General features: G+C 29.1%; 1 protein-coding gene across 1 annotated transcript in view; it reads left to right on the top strand.

The window, feature by feature from the left end:
* The first annotated feature begins 16390 nt into the window (after window positions 1-16390).
* The window catches only part of LOC122513079 (protein Shroom), a 259002-nt gene continuing 248326 nt past the window's right edge, over window positions 16391-27066 (top strand). The window contains exons 1-2 of the mRNA XM_043629313.1: window positions 16391-16747; window positions 18004-18316. Coding sequence (XP_043485248.1) covers window positions 16425-16747; window positions 18004-18316 — 636 coding nt within the window. The 5' untranslated portion in view covers window positions 16391-16424. The remainder of the gene's footprint in view (window positions 16748-18003; window positions 18317-27066) is intronic.

Genomic DNA, 27066 nt, shown 5'->3' on the forward strand with positions numbered 1-27066 from the left:
AAATTTTGAATTGTGTTAATCTTTCAGCACTAATTGAGCACTAAATAATATGCTATTGATAACTATTTTGTTGGCGTTTTTAATGTGTTTTTCGTAATGGTGCGGATAGCGGTTCGCTCACTCATTTGAATAAGTTTTTCTTTTAAATAAATAATTAATAAAAAAAATTTTTTATTTTCTTAATCTGCGAACACTATTTGAGCACTAAATTATAGGCTAAGAAAACGAATTATAAAACGAATTTAAAACATTTTTAACGTGTTCACTCTTTCGAAGAAATGTTTTTTATAAATAAATAATTAATAAACAATTTTTTATTGTGTTAATATTTAAGCACTAATTGAGCACTAAATTTTAGGGTATTGATAAATATTTTGTTGTGATTTTTGACGTGTCTGTCGTAATGGTGCGGTTGGCGGATTAGTCACTCAATCGAAAAAAAATTTTTTGTTAAATAAATAATTAATAAAAAAAATTTTTATTTTGTTAATCTTTGAGCACTAATTGAGCACTAAATAATAGGCTATTTATAAATATTCTGTTGGCGTTTTTAAAGCGTTTTTCGTTATGGTCCGGCCAGCGGAACGTTCACTCAGCAGAACCATTGTTTTTTTTTAAATAAACATTGAGCACTAAATTCGGCAATATGGTACAAAAATAGCACTAATTGAGCACTAATTAATGGTATAATTTAAATTCATTTTTATAAAAGTGGTTCGGCCAGCTTCACAGACCTGTGACATTGATAGAATACTACTGTGCATGTGTGACATTGATAAAACACTACTGCGCATGCGTAACATTGATAGAACACTACTACGCATGCGTGACATTCATGGAATACTACTGCGCATGCGTGACATGACATGTATGTGTTTTGTGTATATGTGTAACATTCATGGGTATGTGTTTTTTGGACATGTGTGAGTGAAGTATTTTCAAAGATAGTTAGACAGAATAGAAAGAGGTGTGAGTCGGTCGGTCGGTCGGTCGTACATTAACTTAATATAATATAGAGGATTTTTAAAAATAATTGAATTTCGGAGCGGAATTATATTATTTATAAAGATAATTTAAATTTTGACGAGAATTTTTTAAAAAATTTTTGAACATAATTGGATTTTCGCGAAGAATTTCTGCAATTATTTGCAACTTCTCCAAAATTTAATTTTTTCTAGTATTTTTAAGAAAAATTTTTCTATAAATCCATTATTTTCAATAATTATTTAAATATATTTTTAAAAATTTAACTAATTTCAGAAGAATTAGAACTATTACAATTTTTCAAAAATCTAATTTCTTTAAAATTTATAATTAAATTTATTCGAAATTGAAATTTAAAAAAAATTGCAACCTTTTGAAGTTTATCTATTTATGAAAATTGTAAACGTGATACTTTCAAAGTTGAATTAATTTTGAAATATTTATGTAAAACTATTAATTAAATCTTTATAAATAAGATCAGACTTTTGTCTGTACATTGCATAGAATTTGAAATTTCATGTTTAGTTTTTCTATTCGAGTAGTAAGAATTCCAAAAATGACAATAAAAAAAATTATGTATGTATGTATGTATGTATGTATGTCTGTGTGTATGTATGTATGTATGTATGTCTGTACGCAATATTTTGTCCGGGATAAACACAAAGACTACTTGACCGATTAAAACGAAACTTTACAGTCTCTTTGGTCTGAGTCTAACTTAAATTTATAGTCATATCCGATTGAAAAATATTAAGCTGAATGAAAGTTATAGCTTTTTTCACAAAATTCAAAAAATCAAAAAAATGCAAATTTTTTAAATTTTTGTCAAATTGATGTGACACTTTTTGTAGCTACTTTTTAATGTAAATACAACTAATTTTTACTATAAAAATGAAATATAAATAATTAATCCGAATTTTTAAGCCAAAATCATATTTTTGATTTTCGAAAAAATTTTGAATTAATTTTTTTTGTTGAATATTGTTTAATTTTTTATTAAGTTGGTAGTGATATCGATTGATGTTTTTAAATTTTTAATTACATTCATTACATTTATTTTATTAAAAAGTTTAGAGTCATGAATTTGATGCCGATTACAAATTTTCTAAAATCGATTAACGTGAGAGTTTGCAAACAATTTCTATATTGATATTTTCAGGTTTTAAGTTTGAAAATTTCATAGTATGTATTATCATATTTAACGTAGAAAATAAAATATTTATGTTCAATATAAAGGGTATACAGTAAAAGTATCAATAATACTGAAATTTGACTTCAGCGGGCACTGGGACACAGAAAGTCCTTAAGATGGCATTAGGGCAAATTGGGATTTATGAATCAAAATTTTCTTTTTTTTGAATTCAAGAAATGTTTTAGAAATGACTTTGAAAATAAATAACAAATTCCTATTTATGAATTAAAATTGTTCTTCTTGAATTTTAGAAATGTTTGGGGTATGTTGTTGCTTTCCAAAATTCTATCCGGGCATTACGCAAAAACGGGTAAAATGTAAAATCCCATGTGGAAATTTTTAATAGGGATATGGAAAAATTATACCATACGGTTTTACATAGGAATCAATATGGTTTCCTTTATAAAAGTGGATCCCATGTAGATTTCCCATGTGGGAATCAAAAACGTGTTATAATTTCTACTAATACATTTAACAGAGTGTCTATTAATCGCAAAGGTATCCCGAGAAATAGCCGGGAATTTAATTCGACTAGAAAAATCGGGAATTTTATTATCTAATTAAAAAAAGTTTTATTATATTAATTCATTTTTAAAAAATTGTTTTTGCTTTAATTTCTATTGATGTAATATTTTTATTTGTCAAAAATTAAGACCTACTTTCAGATTACAATATAGGTCTTATTTTTGATTTTAGCAGTCGTAACGTGGGGCCTACTTGCGATACAATTAGTTCGAATTAGACTGTACATAACTCCAAAAGCTGGTGGAAAATTAGTATTAATTATTAATGCATTAATTGAAATACTACGAACGCATAAAGTACTACAAATTGACAAATACTGTTCTGTAAATCTGAATTAGTTGAAAATAGTATTTGATAGAAAAAGTCATTTACTAATTCAAATGGTAATATTTTGCTAATGAAATAGTTAATGGTAACTAATTATTAGTTTTTCCCAGTTAAATTAAATTCCCAATTGGTAGACACCTGTTGAAATATATTAGTAGAAACTAAAACCCGTCGAAGACGGGTACGACAGCTAGTAATTAATAAGTATAATAATTTTATGATTAAATTGAAAAATTCGTATACATCCAGTGATATATTTGATAATAAATAATAATTTTTCATTTATTTAAGAATTTACGAATTTCTAAATAAAAATGATTATCCAGTAATTCCTGGAGATTATTATTTATTATCAAATTTTACAAGGGGGAATTTACTAGTAAAAATAGTGTACACTTGACTCCCTGTTCCACTTATTATCATTATTACTAAGTATTACCAAGTATTACCAAGTATTACCAAGAATTACTAAGTATTACTAAGTATTACCAATTTATTATTAATACTTATTACTAAGTATTACCTATTATTTCCAAAATATTCCCGCATTCAAATATTAATATCTTTGCTGAATTATTATTTGTTAAATACATATTATTGATTATTAAGCTTTATTCGCAAAAATATAACACGTTGAATTTCACTTTCTTATACGTAGAATTTACAACAAAATTATTTAAAAATCTTATTTGAGATAAAAACTACAATGAAACGCAGAGAAATAAATAATTAAATATTTTGTACATACAGAAGACAATAATAATTTAATTGAGAATTTTCTCTTTTTTAAAACGTAGGGGAGGGTAGGCTACGTTGAACCGGGTTTTTTTATAAAGTCCAAGAACTAATTAAATTTTACAAATTTTAATCAGGTTTTTGTATGAAAATAAAACTGAAGTACTCCTTTAGTTAATACACACGTTACAAACACAAATTATTATGATTAAATAATGAAATTTAATTTTTTTCTAATCAGTTACACTTTTCTCATTTCGAAGGATGTGTGTCTACATTGAACCACCTCTAATAAAACACTACAATTTACTTCGAAAATAATATTTCCTTATTTTCATCTTATTTTCCACTCAATAAAATAGAAAATTGTTGTTAAATAGTTATTATTTGTTAATATAGGAGATTAATATATTTCGATGTCAGGTTAGGTAGCAAGAGTGACAATTTAAGTTTATCATGTTGACAATTGTGATGAAAGCATGTCTTCCAGTATTTTTCTTACTAATTAGTAGAGCAGACAACTTTACCACTCTTAAAATTGAAAATTCTTTGCTTTTTCGGGTGGTTCAATGATGCCGCACTCACTGTATACACATGACATTCACAAAAAAAATGGTTAAAATAAATTTATGTAAGATTTAAAATTCTTTATCACATCGGAATATTGAAGTTGACACCCTGAGCGAAATAAATCACAAGTTTTCTAATTTTTAAAACTTCCTATTTCAATAAAAAAAACCTCATTATAATTCCACGAAATTTTTGGTTTTGTACGTGAAAAACAGATTTTTTAGTTTTTCTTTGTAAATAATAAACCTACGTGCCGGAAATTTTTGGACATAGTCTGTTTCGGTAATACTATAACTTATATAATAAATAAGAAAAAATTTCACCCAGTCATTTCTCAGAAAATTGAAGTGGTTCACTGTTGACGCTGGTTCAATGTAGCCTACTCTCCCCTAAATAAAAAAAATATCATTTCAATTGGTTAGAATTTTCTTTTAAGGGTCAAAATTTACCAAACGGATCACCTAAATCTTAAAAATTTTCATTTTGAACCAAAATATATTTGTTTTACTCTTAATGTGGCTAAGAATAATCCCTGAAAATATTAAGCCAAAAAAATTTTTTTGTAAAACTTATTAACAATTGAGTTTTTTAGTACTGCTAAATTAAAACATTTTTTTCTCGAGTTCCAGTTGACAGATTTAAAAATCAAAATATGTGTTTTTTCGTCTTAAATTGCACTATTTGAATATTTTTTTAAAATTTTTTATAATTTTTTATATTATTTGTTTATAAAATGTTAATACAGAAATATGTTCTTCACTTCCTAACAAAAAAATTAAAATTGTATTATATTCCTTAAACGTCTCCGAGTATGAAACTTAAATTAAAGGAGATAAAATTTATAACAGATATTCCTTTAAACCGATTTTTGAATTTTTATTTGTTTATATTTTTTTGTTACTCAAAGTTAACAATTTACAATATTTTTAGAAAAAATCATGTTTATTTTTTTATTTTTCCATTGCACAGGATCGAAATCAATTTAAATTAGTCTAGTTCTTCAAGAATTAAGACACAAATTAAGATCACAAAAAAGACAAAAATTGAGTACTTTTAATGAAAATCCCTGACTTTTCCCTGAATTTTCATAGAGTTGGCATTGACTTGGACCATGATTAGCGATAAGAATGTTATCCAATTTTAAATTTTGTAAATTTTCCCAATGGATGGAAACTAAAAAAATGTGTGCGTGTTGAAAAAAGGCTCGAATGTCTTTGTCGATGCGTTTCGAGTGTAGAAAACCAGCTTTTTAGATTGAACGATTAAGGGTCAACCACCCGCCGATCTCGAGAAACTTGGATCCGAAACTTATTTGCAGCCTCGAGCCAAATGACTCAATAGATTTTTTTTTTAACCTCTCATGCAAGGGAGAGAGAGAAAGAAAGAGGATCGTACACACATCGTGTGTGCTATTTCGAATATTTACTTCCTGCATGTAGGAAAACATTTTTTATAATTCGCCTAAAATACTCATTGAATGCAATTACTTTTGCCGTACGAAACAGTATATGTCCCGGCCTTATAAATCTCATGACCCGCATTTGCATTTAAAATTGGTCAATGTTCTCGACCATCCAATGAATCTCTCTTCAACACAACAGTAAATTATTTAAATAAAAAACAAAATAAATCACCTCTCGAAGCAAAGTTCAAAAAGAAAAAAAAATATTTAACAATTTCTGTCCAATTTTTAGACAAACTCATCGCATTTATTTTTTTCCCCAGCACAAAAAAGACGGAAATTTATTCAAAAGACGAATATATTTGTACCGAAAAATGTTTATTTTTAAAAAAACTGAATTTATCAAGCAATGTAGAACAATTTTTCAAAAAAAAAGAATTAATTTTTAGCAAAGAAAGTCGAGAAAAATTACCCTTCAAATTAGAAACTGTGAGAGAAAGAGAAAATTTTGCGCACAGATATACATATAATATATAATTGCCACTAAAAATCGTTTGGATTTCAATTTTATATTCGTGATGAGTGCGAGAAAATGGAGTATATAAAGAAGAGGAAGCAGCTGTTTTAAAACGTGATTGATTCTGATCTAAAAAGCCTCCTGCGGTTCCATCAAGTTCGCAAAAATGTTGAGGCAATCGGTCTTTCACTAAAACGAAAGAAAACGAAAAAGAATAAGAAGGAGGAAGAAGAAGAGTAATTGCAAACTCAACAGCGAACATATCCTCAATATTTGGGTCACCTGTTGATGTTAAATGACACAAGACTTACTCTCACGCATATGTATGTATTTTCAACAAACACCACAAGAGTAATCATTCTCGAGCTAAAAATAATAATTGATACACGAAAGATGAAATATTTGTCCAAAACTATTTTTAAACTTCCGTATAATTTTATTTTCGAGAAATTTTCCGTTTGCATTTTTCGTGTATTTTATAATATTTTCATACATTATCACAAATTGACGCAGCTACAGAAGTGAAAGTTTTTAATTTTCCAAGAGATGGATTCATTGAAAATTAATTATCATAATATTTTTATTCTAAAATTTAGTGTTTATTTGTGACGCGCTCCCAAGAAAAGTACCTTGATTAAAAGCTCTTTTTTAAAATTATGTAAATTTTATTCCAGTTTTTATTGAATATTTTGGATGTAATCAAGACTTTAACATTTCAATAATTTTTACTAATTGAATCTCTTTCTGTATTTTTACTCCAAAACCTCAAAAAATTAACATAAACTAAAATTTGTTGCCTCTTAAGTACCTTTTTAGGGAGCATGTCACATTTCGATTGATTTGAAGAAAGTTCAATTGCGATTTCGAGATAAATAAAAAAGGCTAATTTGAAGCTTTCGTGTATTTGCAAAAAAAATGCACATATTTTAATAAGTAGGTTAGAATTTGTATTTCTCTATTTGTGAATAGGGAAAATTATCCTCTTTAAATAAAAATCATTTTTTCTGTCAAGAAAAAAAGAATTTCTGTGAGAAAGAGATATACTTTAACTGGTAATATTTTTCCCGACCATCTTCAAGTCCTTAATTAGGTTTCGTTTCGCTTCCTGCTCGTTTTATCTGGAACAAATTTTATTTCCAGTTTTTACGTGTTATTTCTGCAAATAGAAGGAATGCGGGAGAGTTTCTCGTAAATTTTTGTCAAATCTCGAAGGAAGTGAGTAAAGCACACGCGATGCTCATTTGCGAATAGCGAAAAGTGTACAAGTGAACTTTTAAAGGACGTTTGTGTGTATATAACTTCCGTGTTTAGGTAGAAAAAGAAATAAACATACATATGTATATATGTATGTATATACATATAAAATTGACGTTTGTGAACGCACACTCCTATAGCAGAATATCGTTTTCTCGCGCGTCTCACGCGTGATTAAGCCTTTAAAGTTTTCTATACAGTTAAACAAGATAATGTTGTTACCTCCATGAAGGTATGGACCACTCGACAGCAAAAGCTATATGTTATATACTTAAAACGAAAGACGATCATTTCTTTCCTCCAATCTTCATATAAGAAGTTTCATCTCAAGGTCTTCACATTCACCCCCTTTACAGCTTTAGTCTTTAATTGCTTTCGTATCATTTTACCTCGATGATAAATTCCCACAAATTCACTACTTTAGTCTCTTATCTTTCACTTAGAGGATTTTTCAATTTCATTTCAAATTGCAAATTCTTTTACTTGGGGAGCATTACTGTTTTCTGTATTCCAGTGCGAAAAATTTACAAGGTAGTACAGGGTTGCCCAGGTCAGAAAAATCAGGGAAAAGTCAGGGATTTTTATTAAAAGTACTGGAAAAAATTTCATTTTTAGAATTCATAAGAAAATTCTCAATTTTTGTGTCTTTCTTGTTTTTCACATAAACTATGAAATCACCACGAATTCTAATACAAAACCTTCAATTTTTTCTATTTCTAACAATAATATCTTCTTATGACTTAATTCTTGAAGAACAATCATAAAATTTGATAATAAATAATAATCTTTAAGAATTACTGGATAATCAATTTTATTTAGAAATTCGTAAATTCTTAAATAAATTGAAGATTATTATTTATTATCAAATATATAACTGGATGTACGAATTTTTTAATTCAATCATAAAATTGTTATAGGTATACTTATAAATTATTTAATGAATATTTTACTTAAATATTTCAAAACCGATGGTATAGCTCGGTTGGCGGAATCCCGTGGCTTGCGATCACGGAGGTTAAGCACATTTGAGCACGTTTAGTGCTTGGATGGGTGACCCTCTGTGAATCGCTACAGTCTCGGTGTTTTTTGCTGATCGAGATATATCAAACGGGAGGTTTGACGGCCGAGGCTATGTGCTATGTTTGTGCATTTGTGAAGGAGAGTCCAGAATAGAGTCGAAGTCGGTATGAACGCGCTGATATTAACGCGCTTGTCCATATAGAATACATAGGACGAGCGCGTTGTATCAGCGCGTTCATACCGACTTCGACTCTATTCTGGACTCTCCTTCATGGCTATCCAAATGTACATTCATGACTGGATGTCAATAAACCGGTTGCACTCCGGAAGTAGTTTTTCTGCAGTTTTCCTCTCCCCTGGCCGAATGTCCAGGCAAATGCGAGTAGGGTAAGTATGGGTATTTCTGCGAATTTTTAGTGTAGGTTAACTTTGCGAAGCTCGTCTAAGTTTACGAAAAAATGAAATGCAGTTTTTTCAATTACAAATTAAAGTTCAATTATTATATTTTCCAAATCATTAAACTCAATCAAATTTCGTTACTTATTTGTATTTAAAAAAGTAATTTAAAAACTGATTGTCAACACATGTATTATTGTTGACTCGCGAGTAATATTGTGTGACATTTATGAAGGAAACACCAATTATTGTGCGAGCATTATTGCAGAAAATCAGGTGTCGCATAACGCGCTGGTTGTCAAAAGGAGGTTATGTTTAGTATGCGTTGCGCAGTAAACGTATTTAAAAATCGCAATAATACCCAGTAAGAAACGAGAAATTGAAAAGTATTAAAAAGATTCTATTCTTTTGAATGCCATTTCTGTCCAATACTTTTCTATCCAGTGAGAGCAATATGAAAAGTAACGATATCAATCTTCTTGAATACCTAGTAAGAAAGCAAAGATTAAGAAGCATTACAAAAATTCTATCCTTTTGAATACCATTTCTGTCCTATGCTTCTGAATTCCGCGACAGTAGTTGAAAAGTTTACAATTTCAATTCAACTTCAAAAAGTTTTCAATTTCAATTACTTTCAAATAACTGCACTCATGACTTTATTTGCTATTTTAAAAAGGAATAATTATTAAATTATCAGTTAAGAGGGTTAAAAGTGTTTAAAGGTCTCTGAAATTTTTAGGTTATGATTTATTGTCTAACAGAATAACGGCCCTGACTCGTTTAAATGACGTAAAATTGGTAAACAATCAATTTTTCAGCAAGTTTTTCTTTGAACACAAACATTTTTTACAAAATCTGCCAATGTATGTATCTTATAAATTACAAAAATCCAGAAGATTGCGCTTGAATTCATGCATAGAAACGCGGTTCCAATGAAAAATTGAAAAGTGATGTAATGACAGGCTGTAATAATTTCGGATGGGATTGGAAAGCATTCAGAAAAAAATTTTGTCTTTGTTAACAATTACAAACAGAATTGAATTGCATTCATTTTTAGACGAATCGTGGTCCTATATCATGGTATAGAAAAGTATTGGACAGAAATGGCATTCAAAAGTATTGGATAATTTCTACTACACCATACAGAGTTTGAATTATTTCAATCCTTTTCAATTCCTCGCTTCTTACTGGGTACTAACATGCAGTAAAAATTCTGCTACTAATATAGTTTTAAGTATTATTAATTGAAAATCAATAATAGATGGGTAAATTAATATATTTTTCAAATAATAAAGTGTACTTCTTTGATTAGTAACACTGAAACGTGCGTATACTCCCAGGCAGAAAAGTTGGAGATGTGCCAGCACTAACGACCGGCATGGTACCGAACCGGTTGTAAAGTCGGACTTATGCCGGTACCGGCAAAAAGGTACCGGGCCGGATATGAAATAATATTTCATTAAATTTACCCGGTGGTAAATGTGGATTTGTACCGGTACTGGTAGTGTGTACCGGGCCGGTTGATAAAAAATATCTGGCCCAGCACCGGCCCGGTACTATAATTTACTTCTGTTTTTATACCGCCGAAGGAGATTTGCCGGTGATAATATATTTACCGGCCCAGCACCGGCCCGGTACTGTCATTTCGCTCTGTTTTATACCGCCGAAGGAGATTTGCCGGTGATAATATTTGTACCGGCCCAGCACCGGCCCGGTACCACCATTTGGTTTTGTTTTTATACGAACGAAGGAGATTTGCCGGTAATAATATTTGAGCCGGCCCAGCACCCGCCCAGCACAAAAATTTACTTAATACTTTCTACTGGCACAGAAGTTTTGCCGACAAAAATATTATTACTGGCCCAGTGTCGTCCCGGTTGTTTGCTAATGTTAAACTAGCAGAAAAAGAATTAAAAAAGAGGAAAAAAAATTCAAAAATTAATTTATTAATTAATTTAATAATTTAATTATTAATAATAAATTAATTAGTTAGTTATGCCGGCAATTATATTAATACCGAGTAGGTTGCTTATTGGTGCCGGCCTGGTATTTAGCCGGTGAATAGGGCGGTTATTATTATTTATAATTACTATTTTTATTTATTTATTTTTAATGATTTAAGTTGAATTAAAATAAATTAGAAAATACAAATACTGGCCCGGTACCGCACCGGTTGAATATTAATGCCGGCCCGGTACTGCTGCCAGGTGGAATGTCGGTTGGACTTTATAAGCTCACTTTGCATTTGCTTTCCATATGCAGGTTTAGGTTAGCGGATGTGGTGTCGACTTTGCAGCCTCAGGGTCCGGAGTTCAATTCTTCGAGTCTTCAGATTTTTCTATAATTGTTTATGTTTCTCTGTTTCAGCATTTAATATATTTACTGTTTCCAATTTAAAATTAATAATAACATTGATAATAATAATAATTAAACAATTAATCAGACTGAAATGTAATTCTTTTAACCGGCCCGGTACCACACCGGTTGTTTTTTAGTGCCGGCCCGGTACTGTGTCAGATATTCATCAGTGCCGGCCCGGTACGGTTGCCGGATACCTACACGGAAAAAAAAAGTACGTGAATTTTTCATTGACTCGGTACTTGACTTTTGGATACGACACAAAATACTAAAAACAGTCTAGTACTTTTGCATGAGAGTTTCAAAAGCAGTCAATGAAAATTTCTAGTACCTTGCTTGAGAATTTCATTGACTTTCAAAAAAATTGTAAAATAAAAAAAATAATTTCCACTTGTTCGCACAGTTTTTCTGAAATTCACTCATTCATTCACATATTTGGATAATTAATCACACAAACAAAGAACAATTATTGTATCACTTTTCGACGTTCGTCAACACTTATGAACTAACCTATAACACACACATATATTCGCGTATAACTTAAATATAAACACACACTTAACACTTAAAAGTACGTATCGAATTGTTCTTATATACCACATGGTGAAATTTTTCACGACTTCTGAGACATGCTATTTCACTGAAAACTGAGACTTACATAACATTCTGTTTTGTGAGAAACACAAAACAAAAAATATTTTTTTGAAAGTCAATTCTTGAAGACAAATATATATTAACACTATTTGTTATTCATAAAAAAATAGTATATTCACATCTGAAATTAACACAAACGGAAACAGACGATCAGCTGGCATTTACCTTGGGTAGAAACGCGCAACGCACACTGCGCATGCTCTACAGAATTTTCAAGCGCAGTCAACTAATCTTTCACGTACTTTATAAAACTGAACAAATGACTTTTCGTTAAAATTTAAAAAACACTGTTGCCCATACTAGTACTAAAATAACTCTAGGACTTTTCTATATTTTCTAATAAAAAGTATATGATACAGCCTTGTACTTTGTGTTCTATCCAAAAGTCAAGCACTTTCAAGGAAGGATTCACGTACTTTTTTTTTCCGTGTACCGAAGTTATCATCCGGCAATTTACCGGTACTGCGCCGGTGGAATGAACAGACTTATGCCGGTACTGGACCAGTACCTAGCCGGTTGTGCAGCCGGTAATAAACCGGCACTAAATGCCTTCCAACAATAACCGGGCCAGTACCGCCCCGGTGGACAATTCGGTACCGGCCCGGTACGTATGCCGGATACCTGCCGCAGTTATCATCCGGCAATTTGCCGGTACCGAGACGGTAAAAATTACGGTCTTATGCCGGTACCGCCCCGGCACTTATAATCCGCCGTTTGTACCGGGCCGGTACCATCCCGGTCGTCAATTTCTACCTGGGCTATAGTGAATATTGGAAATATCAACGGTTTTTAATATGTATTCATGACTGCCATATTTGATAATTTCGCAGAATTCTGTCATAATATATTTCAAATTTAAATAAATAAATTAATAATTGTCGGAATGCATATTTTTATGAGCTATTTTATCAAGTAAGATTCAAAATAATTTTTGTAATTATTTTGAAAAAATTAGGCGTATATTTCAAAATGAAAATAATAATTTTTTAAAAATCGCAATAATTGTGTCACTCGCAGGAATACCCACACTTACCCTACTCCTAACCTAAGTCGGCTGCAGCCGCAAAAGTAGGGACCCCAAGAGTTTGTGAGTTAGAAAAGTTTAGTAGTGATGTTGAGGAGATTGTAAAGGTCCGAAAGGGCATACAATGAAATCATACTTTTACCTAAATATTTCAAAATTAATTGAACTTTGAAAGAGTTACGTTTACAATTTTTATAAATAGATCAACTTCAAAAGGTTTGATTTAAATGGCCACACTTTATAAAACAAAACACAAAAGGAAAAAATTTAATAAAAAAAAAGAAAACTATTATTTATAGAATATTAAAAAGATTTTAAAAATCACAAAAGAAAAACTACCTTTCCGTGTCCTCAGCCGGCACGTGAGAGTATAGCCGCGGTTGAATCTTTCGTCGATGAATTGCGAATGTCAATGATTATCCTAATCATTCACAATATTCATCGACCCTGCGATTGAACCCGCTAATCCTCACTCTTGTCCGATTAATATTAAAATATTCTCGGAAGTCGATCAGGTCATATTTGGCAAGAGCAGACATTAATAAAATTTTCCAGAAGAATTCAATTATTTAAAAAAAATTTAATAAAACTACACAAACATTTAATTATTTTCATAAATAATATATTAAAAATTTCACAGAAATTGAATTATTAAAAAAATTTTATACATTTCTTCGCAGTAATTCAATTATTTCCATAAATAATAAAATTTTTACAGGGATTCAATTATTTTCATAAATTTTAATAAAATATTCTTGTTAAAATTTCAATTATTTTCAAAAATTTTCCACAATACAATGAGTTTCAATATGAAGGAGTTTACACCGTAAGCCTTAAATATAAGCCTCCGCGCGCATAAACGGATATACCTCCAGGAGCATATATTTGCGCCTGCGCGAACACGTGGTCAAGGCAAACTCTTTCACAACACAGCTGCAGGCAAACACATTGCGCAGACGCAAGTATATCCTCATGGAGGCATATCCGTTTATGCTCGCGGAGGCTTATATTTAAGGCTTACGGTGTAAACTCCTTCTATCTACTATTTTAATAAAATTTTCCAAATTAATTCAATTATTTAAAAAAAGTTTCGATTAAATTCTTCGCAAACATTTAATTATTTTCATAAATAATCAAAATGTCATATGATCAATCCCAAGTAGAAATGTAATACTGGCATAGTACTGATCTTGTACTGACTGCCAGTATTGCAGTACTGACTCCAGTACTAAGTCAGTACTGGGAAAACCCTGGCTGGTAACGCTGTCCAGTACTGATTTTTACCGGCGGTCAGTATAAGCTCCTTATTTAATTATTAAAGCATGGGGAGTAATTTATTCAATACTAATAATTATTATTAGTATTAATTATTATTAATTAATTATTAGAATTCCTTTTATTAAAATAAGTTTTAAAAAAATATTTTTCTTATTTTTTCATTATTTATTTAAATCTTATTTATTTAAATTAATGACTAAATTATTATTATTACTGGTTATTAATTATTTAAACTTATACTTTATGTAAAACTGTTAAGAATTATACACAAAACACTTAAAACTAAGACGGAAAAATATCGCACGCACGGGGGACCGAACCCTAGACCTCGAGGACGCAAGTCGAATACACATACCGCATAGCCACGCAAGCTCGGGAGTTGTCTCGCATAAACTTCCTTTTGAATTGTGGGACCGATATATACAGTGCTTTAATAATAAATCCACTGCATATTATATTTATTTCAAGAAAAATTATTATACATATATCTTTATATACATTTTATCAAGTCATTATGTAGTAATTAATAGATACATCATAATAATATGGTAAAAATTATTAATATAATTATTTATTTATTATTTATAATCTAATTATTTATTAAAATAATAATAAAAAAAAATTTATTTAAGAAAAATTTTTGTTAAATAAATAAATAAAAATATATATACAGCTTTAAAAAATAAAATTTTTTTTATTATTAATAATACGTAATAATTCTAAAAATAATTAATTAATAATAATTTATTATTATATTATTAAAATATATCTATTAGTTAATAATAAATTAATAGAATGTTTGATATTATTGTTGATGAATAATGTTTTTACAAATCTTTGCAAATATTTTAATTGTTAATAAATCAAACGATGTTTAATGTTTAATTACATTATAACAAATTTTGATTGTTTTTTTAACTCCTTCGCAGTACTGATTTAGTGTTAAGCCAGTTTTCTGCCAGTACTGATTTTAGAACTTTTCTAACTCCGACATAGTACTGATTCGGTTTTGGAGTCAGTATACTCCCAGTACTGATCGGGTTCCGAAAGTCAGTACCGACGGTCAGTACTGAGTCAGTACCATGTCGGTGTTTAACTCCGTCCTAACTCCGGACATTTCTACTTGGGATATTGTTTACAGATTTTTTAGAAATTTCTTCGTAATAATTCAACTATTCTCATAAATAATAAAACTAGTTTCAGAATTTAAATTATTTTTTATACAATTTTAATCAAATTTTTCGAAAAATGTAATTATTTTAAAAAATTTTATTAAAGTCGTCAAAGAAATTAAATTATTTAAAAATTTTTTAGTAAAATTCTTCAAGAGAATTGAATTTTAAGAAACATTTAATTATTGAATGAATTATTTTTGTATTTAAATAAATGAATTCTCGTAGAATTCTTTAATAAAAATTTTCCTATGAATGAATTGTAGTTAAAATTTTAGATAATAATTGAATATTAAAAGCATTGTAGCATGAATTTTTATAAATAATTGAATTTCGAAAAGGATTCAAATTAAAATCTTTGAAAATTTGAATTCTTCATACTTTTAACTGACAATTTTGTAGAATTAATTTGTTTTGAAAGAGTTTAATTATTATTGTTTTTTAAATTATTTGAAGTTTTTACTTTCTAATCTATTTTTAATTGAAGAATTTCCGAATTAATGAAATTTCGTACAATTGAATTGTAAAGTGAATTTGAAAATTCTCAAAGAACTTTTTCAAAAATTATTATAATAATAATTGATTTAAAGAAGAATTTCAGTTAAAAATTAAAGATACAATCACTCCGAGTCTTCGACTTGGAGTGATCGCTATCTTTATGTTTTATAATAATATTCATTTAAGTTGTTGAATTTCAAAAAGGTTTGAATTTGAAATTTTTGAAAATCTTATTCCTATAGAAAAATAATAATGATCTTAAAAATGAAGTTATTGATGAGTGAATCAGAATATTCTTTAGAGTCAGGGAAAAAGTGAAAATTTTGTTTGGAAACCAGGGAAAAGTGGGAGAGAAATAAAATAAAAATTTTGTGTGAACCGTGGATAAATATAAATTTAAAATAATAAATAGGTACCATAAATATTTAATAGTGAAGACAATCTAGAGAATAAATTGTAAAATAGTTGTGGTTTAAATTTTCAGGTGCATCCCGGATGGGGGGGACGTTTGTTACACGATGACGGAGCTGCAACCGTCACCGCCAGGTTATCGCGGTCAAGATGAGGCCCCGGGACCACCAGGCTCTTTCAAATACACGAATCACGGCCACGTGTCCGAGGTTGCCAATTACAAGGGCACCACAACGTATCCTCAAGAGGGCTACAACCTCAAGAGTACATCTCGTTCGATCCCTGCTAGCGAATACTATCGGCGAAGGAACGACAATTCTAGAAGGTCCACGGAAAACGACATCGATAACGAGAATCTCAAGAAGGCCTCGAATACCGGTTACAACGATGGCTACAAGAAGAATACTCCAGGCTATAAAAACGACAGCGGGTAAGCTTCATAACTATCGCTAACACACAAGCTCTTCATGTCTCTTATTTATTCACAGAAAATATATATATATAATGTACGTGTACCTTTATACACAGCTTCCGATAATGGTTATCTATGTAGACAAGTATTACAAAAAGAACAAGGAATAATTTCCCTCATTCAATGTTTTCATTTTAGAAAAAACTATTCTGCAATGTACGCTTTGATGTTTCATTTATTTATTTCAATTTTATTAATTCATTTATTCATTTATTTATTCGAATTGCATTTCGATACATACATATATACACAAATTAATCAATTATGAATATCAATTTACTTTTTATACAAAAATATTAAACAAAATAAAATGTGACGCAGACCCCGCTGTCCGATTCGAGGCACGATGACGAAGTGAAATCACAAGGCCATCGCTCCAGGAATCGTCAGCGGTTTTCCCGGTATTTTGTCCATACTTCACTTTGATAGGCTAAACAAAATACGTCATCTCAAAATTCGCGAGCGTGCCACCAAATTTCATACCCCGACAACCCGACTTACACTTTTGTACATTAAGAGAATAAACCATCGCTTCAAAACTAAGCTGTCCGGATTTACCCCAATAAATTTTAGGAACAGTTAGTTAGATCCGGACAGTTAGTTTTATGCGATTAAAGCTTATCTAAATTTTTTTATGCTCCACAAAATTAATGTAGGGAACACAAGGGAGAAATTAATGCAATAGAAAACCGGAAGTATTGCCTTTTATAATAAAAAACTTACGTCATTTGTGAAAAGTAGGTATTTTGACCGGATTTACCCCAACTCACCCAACTGACCCTAATCGATTTCTTTCGACTAATTTTATTCAAATTCTAATTTAAATAATTAAATTCCTGAGAAAATTTTATTCATGAAAAAAATTGAATTCTTACAAAGATTTTTACAAAAAATTTTAAATAATTGAATTCTGTTTGAAAATTTTATGAAAATAGTAGGTAGATATTGAAAATCTTTAAATTGCGAAAAGTTTTTAAAAATAATTAAATTTTACGAAGAATTCTATTAAAATTTTTGCCAATAATTGAATTATTTATGAAAATAATTGAATTTTGGATGAATTTTATCAATTTTTTTTAAATAATTGAATTCTTTTGCAAAATTTAATAAAAATGAAAAAAAAAGAAACAGAAATAGTAGCTTTTAGTCGCTGAAATCTAAAAAAGTAGTAAATAGAATTATTGAAAATTGCAAAACAAAAATGTAAATTGCAGATACAGTGAGAGCATCGGATTCGACAGCTTTAGTCTCCCGCTCAACGAGAGGGACGAATCTTCACCACCGCCGACGCCACCGGTCAGAGATGCCTCGAGTCTCAAGAGCGTCTGTTACGGTCCAGGACACGAGAAATATCCATCCTGGCCAAGTGCTCCAGAACGACATCCTGAAGAGGAAATTCACACATCGACAAACACTGGATCCCATCGCTCGAAATCGTGGACAGATCACACAAATTATCCCAAGGAAAAACCAGCACAATACACAAGACCCCATAACAAAAGGCCCAATCCCACATTCACGCAACAGGTTTGTAATTATTTGTTTCTCTCTCCCATAATTTAGAATATAATATACTAAATATACACCATTTTAGCTGTCATAATAATCTCCTATAATATTAACATATTCGTTGTCGTTTTGTCGTCCGTCGTTCGTGTACTTCCGTACTTCATCGTTCAGTCGTTCGACTTTTATCATTTATCACTTATTCATAGTATCGTATATACATACATATACTCATTGTACATACATATACGCATGCGCAGTAGTGTTCTATGAATATCAGGCATGCGCAGTAGTGTTCTATCAGTATCACGCATGCACAGTAGTGTTCTATCACTATAACGCATGCGCAGTAGTGTTCTGTCAATGTCAGGCATGCGCAATAGTGCTCTGTCAATGTCAGACATGCGCAGTAGTGATCTACCAATGTCAGGCATGCGCAGTAGTGTTCTATCACTATAACGCATGCGCAGTAGTGTTCTATTAGTATCACGCATGCACAGTAGTGTTCTATCACTATAACGCATACGCAGCAGTGTTCTATCACTATAACGCCAATCATATGATTATTTTTCCAAACAGCGAAGGGGTTTATAAGATTGTTTCAAATTTTTTTAATTCTTTTGGTCTAAGTTTGCCAACCTGCATTTTCTAAAAAAAGTTTCGTAAATTCGTATAATTCAAGTTCTTTGAATCAAATAAATATATAGATAAAAAAAATTATTTGAATGAGATAATTTTTTTTAGCGTGCTAATACTTTTACGTATGCAAATAGAAGAACATTAATTTATTTATTATAAATTTGGTATAAGGACTACATAAATAATTATTTGACGCAATTAAAGAGATATTGGTCTAAATTAAAATAATTAATTATGAAAAATAATTGCATATTTGATATAAATAAGGGAAATTCCACGTCAACACGGACAGAGCTCTAAACAAAAATTGCTTTGATGGATTTAAACGTTTTAGGGCTTAAAAGATTTCTACATTCATGTACTTTAAGATGCCGATGGGCGTTTTTTGCAAATTTTCATTTCCGATGCCAATAGAGCTGTCAAAAGTCGAAAGGTCTAAAAATCTCAAAATACTTTTATGAATTAAAAGCAAAAAATTGGACAAGTGCGAGTTGTACTCGCACTGCAATGGCGGGTTCCGCACACAAATATTAAAACAATACTTGCAACATTGATCGGTAAATGGTAGAATTAAAATAAACAATTATAAAAATATATTAAAATCATTTGATAAAAAAAAATAACTAAAAAAATTAAAGTATTGTATATATCTAATATTGTAAACAATAATAAGCAGAGGAACAAAATTTTCAAAATTTATTATAGTTCCTCTGCTTATTATTGTTTACAATATTAGATATACAATACTTTAATTTTTTTTAGTTTTTTTTTTTTATCAAATGATTTTAATATATTTTTATAATTGTTTATTTTAATTCTACCAATTACCGATCAATGTTGCAAGTATTGTTTTAATATTTGTGTGCGAAACCCGCCATTGCAGTGCGAGTACAACTCGCACTTGTCCAATTTTTTTTATTTTTAGTTAAGAAATTAAAGTCAGAAAACAATCTCTCATTTATTCTCTTAAAATTTCACTCTCTTCCTTAAAATATTTAATGCCACGTGTTTAAACTAAAAAAAATTTAAAAAATTTTTTTTTTTTGAAAAAAAAAATTAAAAAAAATTTTTTTTTGATTTTTTTTTCAAAAAGTTTCTTAAATAAATTTTTTGTCGTCAGACTGTAATAATACACTAGGATACTAATTTTCAGCTCATTAGGTCAAATAATGTAAAAGTTAGAAAAAAAAAATTTTTTTTTTTAAATTTTTTAGTTTTTCCTTGACAACGCTATGCCCATCACGTCCAATCACATTCGCTATATTTTTCCTGTAATCTACGTGTGAAAATACATATCTGTACCAAATTTGAGCTCTTTAGGTCAAATAGTTTAGCCGCTAGGGGGGGGACACGATTTGGCTACGGACAACAGAGTCTCACCAATAGGGTTCCGCCGATACACCGTAGGTGTACGGAACCCTAAAAACGGGGTAAATTATTTTGTAGCTCATTCTTTAACAGTTTTTAGGGTCCCCGAATATAAATCTGAAATTTTTTTTTGAAATTCAAAATGGCGGATCCAATATGGCGGACAAAATTCAAATTTGAACAGATTCGATTAAAACTTGTTACTCGGGGTTTTTTTGGGTCGCTGATTACGAATCTGACGTCACTTTTTAAAAATTTTAAATTCAAAATGGCGGAAAAAATTTTCAAATTTGACTGAAAAAAATGTCCAATTTTGATACATTTCGCTTAAAGTTTGTAATAATAACCAATTGTTTACATTATAGAACATTATGAACAGTATGAATTTCTTAAAAGTGACTTCAAATTCGTAATCAGATACGCTAAAAACCCCCGAGTAACACGTTTTAAGGAAATAGGATCAAATTTGAAAATTTTATTCGACATATTGGGTCCGCCATTTTGAATTTTTAAAAAGTGACTTTACACTACCGGTCAAAATTGAGAGACCACCCATTTTCAGACGAATGAAAATCGTTTTAAAACATAAAATTTATTAAAACTAAAATTTTTTTCTGCTAATTTTTTTTAAAGATGATAAAATTTTAAACAGAACAAGATATTTCAGAAGTCGTTTGGCCAATAATTCATTTAGATATTTTTAAAAATCGCCATTTTCAATGTTTTACAAAAATTTGAATAACTTCTAAAATAATGAACGCTTTTTAATGATCTTAGGCTTATTTTAAAGGTCATTTGCTACACTATATGAATTACTTATAGGCATTAACGTGTAATTTTTTTCTTAAAAAATGCAGGCGGTCAAACTTGAACCAAAAAAATATAAAAAATTTGAAACATTCTTATTTACAGAAAAATAATTTTTAAAATTCAAACGTATTTTTTTATTAAATTTTCTTGAAAAATCTACACCATATAATGTTTTATGTATTTTCGAAAATAGTTTATAGTACAGAAAAATTGTTCCAAATTTTTTGAATTTTTTTGGTCCAAGTTTGACGGCCTGCATTTTCTAAGAAAAAAATTACACGTTAATGCCTATAAGTAATTCTTATAGTGTAGCAAATGACCTTTAAAATAAGCCTAAGATCATTACACAGAAAATAAAAAGTGTTATTTTAACACCGAATTTGGTGTTAAAATAACACGCAACAAATTTAACCGTCATAGGTGGCGCCACATTCTATGTCGTTTAACATTGGTTAATTTAACACGCAACAAAAATCACACCAACTTTTTTCTAGTGTAAAAAGCGTTCATTATTTTAGAAGTTATTGAAATTTTTGTAAAACATTGAAAATGGCGATTTTTTAAAAATATCTAAATGAATTATTGGCCAAACGACTTCTGAAATATCTTGTTCTGTTTAAAATTTTATCATCTTTCAAAAAATAAAAAGCAAAATATTTGAGTATCCATACATTTTATGTTTTAAAATGTTTTTTAATCACCAGAAAATGGATGGTCTCTCAATTTTGACCGGTAGTGTAGATTCGTAATCAGCGACCCTAAAAACCACCGAGTAACAAGTTTTAATCGAATCTGATAAAATTTGAATTTTGTCCGCCATATTGGATCCGACATTTTAGATTTTTTTAAAAAAAACTTTAGATTTATATTCGGGGACCTTAAAAAACTGTTAAAGAATGAGTTACAGAATAATTTACCTCGTTTTTTGCTTTTAATTCATAAAAGTATTTTAAGATTTTCGGACCATTTGACTTTTGACAGCTCTATTGGCATCGGAAATGAAAATTTGCAAAAAACGCCCATCGCCATCTTAAAGTACATGAATGTAGAAATCTTTTAAGCCCTAGAACGTTTAAATCTATCAAAGCAATTTTTGTTTAGAGCTCTGTCCGTGTTGACGTGCGGAATGTCCCATAAATATTTAGTTATTTTAAAAAAATTATTTTATTGATGCAAATAAATATTTATTTGAATTAAAATCCATGCATTACTGAATCAAGTAATTTTCCTAATTGATTTAAAGCAATATTTATTAGATCTAATTATTCCATTCATTTGACTTAAATAATTCGAATTTGCTACAAATAACTATTTATTTGATACTACAAATTAAAATTTTTATATCAAGGGCAGTTCCATACGAAAAGTAAATGGTGGATCACCGATTTTTCTTAAAGTTTGTAATTTTGTAGTATTTGGGGTACTAAATAACTGTGCCAAACAGTTTTGCAAAAAAAAATTTTTTTTGCAAGATATTTAGATTTGAAAACTCGGAAACTGAAAATAAATAAATAAATGTCAGTTTTTTATAATATTAAAAAAAGTTAAGAAAAATTAAATTTTCAATAATTTGTTTAAACAATAATTTTCTATTGTTCAAAAAATATGCTAAGGACATCATGGAGTTTCCTAAAAAAATTATTTACTGAAAATATATATATTATAAATATTATTATAAACAGTTTAACTATATATTTTAAACTTTTTTATAAAAATTATTTTCCTTTTTTATTGTAAAAAATCTTTTCCTCCACACTTTATCCAGGCTTATATTTATAATTTTTTATTTTTATGGTCTTCAGTGGAACAAAAGTCAAACGTTATTGTATCAAATTTATTTTCTACTAACTGAAAAAATGCTTTAAGGAAAAGATTTTTTACATTAACCCATTGATGCCTACAGGCAAAGGAATGCAGATATAATAAAATTAACTATTGGAATCCTGGCATGGGATCTAATGATAATTTTTGTCGTTGAATGTTAAAAAAATATTTTTTAACAATTTTTTTTTTATACTTAAACAAATGAAGAAAAATCGATTTTTATAAGAAACTTATAGCGCTATTTGATTCTACGCTAAAAACCACTACTAAAACATATATTACATAATTTTTTAAAAAAGACCTATTGGTGTAAAAATGTTATAAACAATTAGCCTGCATGCATACTGTATGATGTATAAGGATCGTTTTTTAAGTTAAAGATTTTTTTAAACAAAATTAGCTTAATCAGGAGAGTTTTTGACGTTAAAAATTTTTCAAACGTATATATTATACGTAGGTGGTAGTTTGTAATTGGAATATTAACAATACATTGACGATTTGCGACTGTCACTACAAAGGGGGATCTCTATAAGATCAAAGATCCTTTTTATTTCACCCACACGAATCGAAAATTCCCCCCGAGGTCGACGAGTCATCGAACTCGAAAAATCGTTTGTTTGCTTCTCTCATTGAGAAAGAGAAAAAGATATATACACACCCCCTCACCTCCCCTAAGGAACGTCTGCCTACCTTGCATTTGCAAATATGTAAATCTTTGGAATTTATTTTCCTCTAATTGGATACTTCTTACTTCACTTTGGGATTCAACTTGAAACCCACTTTCAAGTGATTCATCTTATTTAACTTCACTTCATTCTTGTTTAAATAGATATAATGAATGCTATTCATTCAAAACAATTTTCTTATAGTAAGTGAGTTAATATTTTCAAGTTCAAATCCGTAGGAACAAAAATTTAATCCGTCTTTCTATGTAATTTTACTTTTGGAATTCAAAATCGATAGTTTTTCAGGGTTGCCACCAAAATATAATTTTCTTTTATCTAATTTTTCCCTGATTTGGAAAATTATTCGAAAACATCAATAACTTCTTTTTTAAATAAAAATTCAATCATTAACGGAGAAAACTGGATATTCAAAAGTAGATATTGAAAAAATATATTAACTCTTAACATAAAAAATATTAAACTTTAATATCTAGATATTCAAATCACATACTAGATATTAACGCTTAACATCCAGATATTTACTTTTTCCCTATGTTTTATTCCCTATGTTAAAGAATAAAAATATTAAACTTTAACATCCAGATATTTACCTTAAATATCCATTTTTCTCCGTGTTATTATTTTTCCATAGGAATTAAGATTTTCAAAAATTTCAAATTCAATAACTTGAAAGAATATTATCATAAAACATGAAGATATCAATATCGATTTCTTCATGTTTTATAATTTTTAATTAAAAGTGACCGAATCATTATTTTATATTATAAGAATATTGTTACTGTAACTTTATCAAAATTATTTTCATTATTTCAAATCAATTATTATTAATAATTTTTAAAAAAATTCTCTGACAATTTTCAAGTCCATTTGATTACAATTTAATTTTACTCGAGATTTTACTAAATTTCAATAATTATTTGTAAATTCCTCAATTAAATTTATTTATAAAGCAATTTTTATTAGCAAATTCTACAAGAATTCAATTATTTAAATACAAAAATAAATAATTTATTTAATAAGGGACCGTCCATAAATTACGTAACACGTTTTTAGTGAAATTTTGAACCCCCCCTCCCCCTATGTAACAAGTTGTAACAAAATCGTTTTACACCCCCCCCTCCTTATCAATGTTACGTAATTTTTAAAAATATTTTTTTACTAACGTTTTTCGAAACAAATTTGTTTATTACTGCTATTTTTAGTATTTATATCGTACAATAGCAATACAAAATTAAGTTAAATATAAAAAACATTTAGAGGAATAATTTTATTAATCATACTGAACAACCAAAAATATAACATTGATTTTTTAACAATAAAAATTGTACCTATATTATTCCCAAGAATCGGTTCGCGAAATGATTCGATTTTTACTTATATTGAAGTGGCGGCAAGGGACAGCTTTTCAAAAATTTATCCATTATAAAGAGATTAAGTTCCTTATAAATATTACGTAACAATGATGATTGACCCCCCCCCTCCCATGTAACATATGATAACATTTTCTCGAACCCCCCCTCCCCCTAAACGTGTTACGTAATTTATGGACAGCCCCTAATTGAATGTTTCTTAAAATTGAGTTCTCATAAAGAATTTTATTATTAATTTTTTAAATAATTGAATTTCTTTGACGACTTTTAATACAATTTTTAAAAATAATTACATTTTTCGAGGAATTTGATTAAAATTGAATCAAAAATAATTGAAATTCTGAGATGAGTTTTATTATTTATGAGAATAATTGAAGTATTACGAAGAAATTTCTAAAAAATCTGTAAACAATTCAATTCTTATGGCATTTTGATTATTTATGAAAATAATTAAATGTTTGTGTAGAATTTTATAAAAAAAAATTTAATTACATAATTGAATTCTTTTGGAACTTATAACTAAAATTCTTCAATTATTTTTCATAATTTTTAAAAAAGTTCTATGAGAACTTTCAAATCCATTTGCTTATACAATTCAATTTTACAAAAATTTCATTACATATTCGTAAATTCTTCAATTAAATAGGTATATATTAGAAAATAAAAACTTCAAAAAATTTTTAAACAAAAACCGGACAAGTGCGAGTAGAACTCGTACTAAAACCGAGGGTTCCGTACCCTCGTTTAAAACTTCTACTTTTTTGCTGGAAAAAATATAAAGATCAACTCCAATATTTTTCGCTGTATTTTTTCTGTAATCTACAGGTGAAAATAAATAAATAACTAATTTTCATCTCTTCACATAAAAAACTGTGGGCGCTAGGGTAAAAAACACGTTTTTTTGACGAAATTTAAAAAAATTTTGAGTTTTTCGCTAAAAAAAAATATGAAGATAAAATCCAATTATGTTCGGTGTATTTTTCCTGAAATCTACACTTGAAAATACATCAAATAAGCAAAACTGTAGTCCAATAGGCCAAGAATTGTGAAAACCAAGGGAGGGGGGGGTACACACTTTTTTTCTAAAACGAAAATTTTTTTAGTTTTTCGCAAAAAAATATGAAGATGAACTCCAATAATTTTTTCTGTATGTTTGTTGAAATCTACACGAAAAAATAAATAAAAATGTATAACGCCAGTCCACTAGACTAAGAATTGAGAGAACTAGCATAGGTATAATTATTATCAAAAATTGAAAAACAAAATTTAGGTTTTCGCTCAAAACGCAATGAAGATCAATTCTAATCATTTCCACTATATTTTACCTGTAATCTACACGTGAAAATACAAAAGTGTACCAATTTTCAGCTCTTTAGGTAAAAAACTGTGAGTGCTAGGGTGAAATAAACGCTTTTTTGACGAAATTTTTAAAAACTTTAAGTTTTTCGATGAAAAAAATATGAAGATCAAATCCAATCATGTTCGCTATATTTTTCCTGAAATCTACACACGAAAATACATAAAATAAGCAAAACTGCAGTCCAATAGGCCAAGAATTGTAAAAACCAAGGGGGGGGTACACACTTTTTTTTAAAAAACGAAAAAATTTTTTAGTTTTTCGCAAAAAAAAATATGAAGATGAATTCCAATAATTTTTTCTGTATGTTTGTTGAAATCTGCACGAAAAAACAAATAAAAATGTATAACGCCAGTCCACTAGATTAAGAATTGAGAGAACCAGCAAGGGTTAAAGTATTTTCGAGCTTGCAAAAAGAGATTTTAGTTTTTCGATGAAAACACCATGAAGATCAATTCTAATCACTTCCGCTATATTTTTCCTGTAATCTATGCGTAAAAACGAATAAGTATGCCAATTTTCAGCTCTCCAGGTAAAAAAATGTAGGCGCCAGGGGGGGGGTACATGGATTTTTTTCGAAATTTTCAAAATTTTTGACTTTTTCGATAAAAACAGAATGAAGATCAATACCAAATGTGTTCGCTATATTTTTCCTTTAATCCATTTTTGAAAATACATATGCATACCAATTTTCAACTTTCTAGGTAAAAAACTGTG

The sequence above is a fragment of the Leptopilina heterotoma genome, unplaced genomic scaffold (genome assembly GCF_015476425.1).
Source record: "Leptopilina heterotoma isolate Lh14 unplaced genomic scaffold, ASM1547642v1 Lhet_133, whole genome shotgun sequence".
In the NCBI taxonomy this organism is placed as follows: Eukaryota; Metazoa; Arthropoda; class Insecta; order Hymenoptera; family Figitidae; genus Leptopilina; species Leptopilina heterotoma.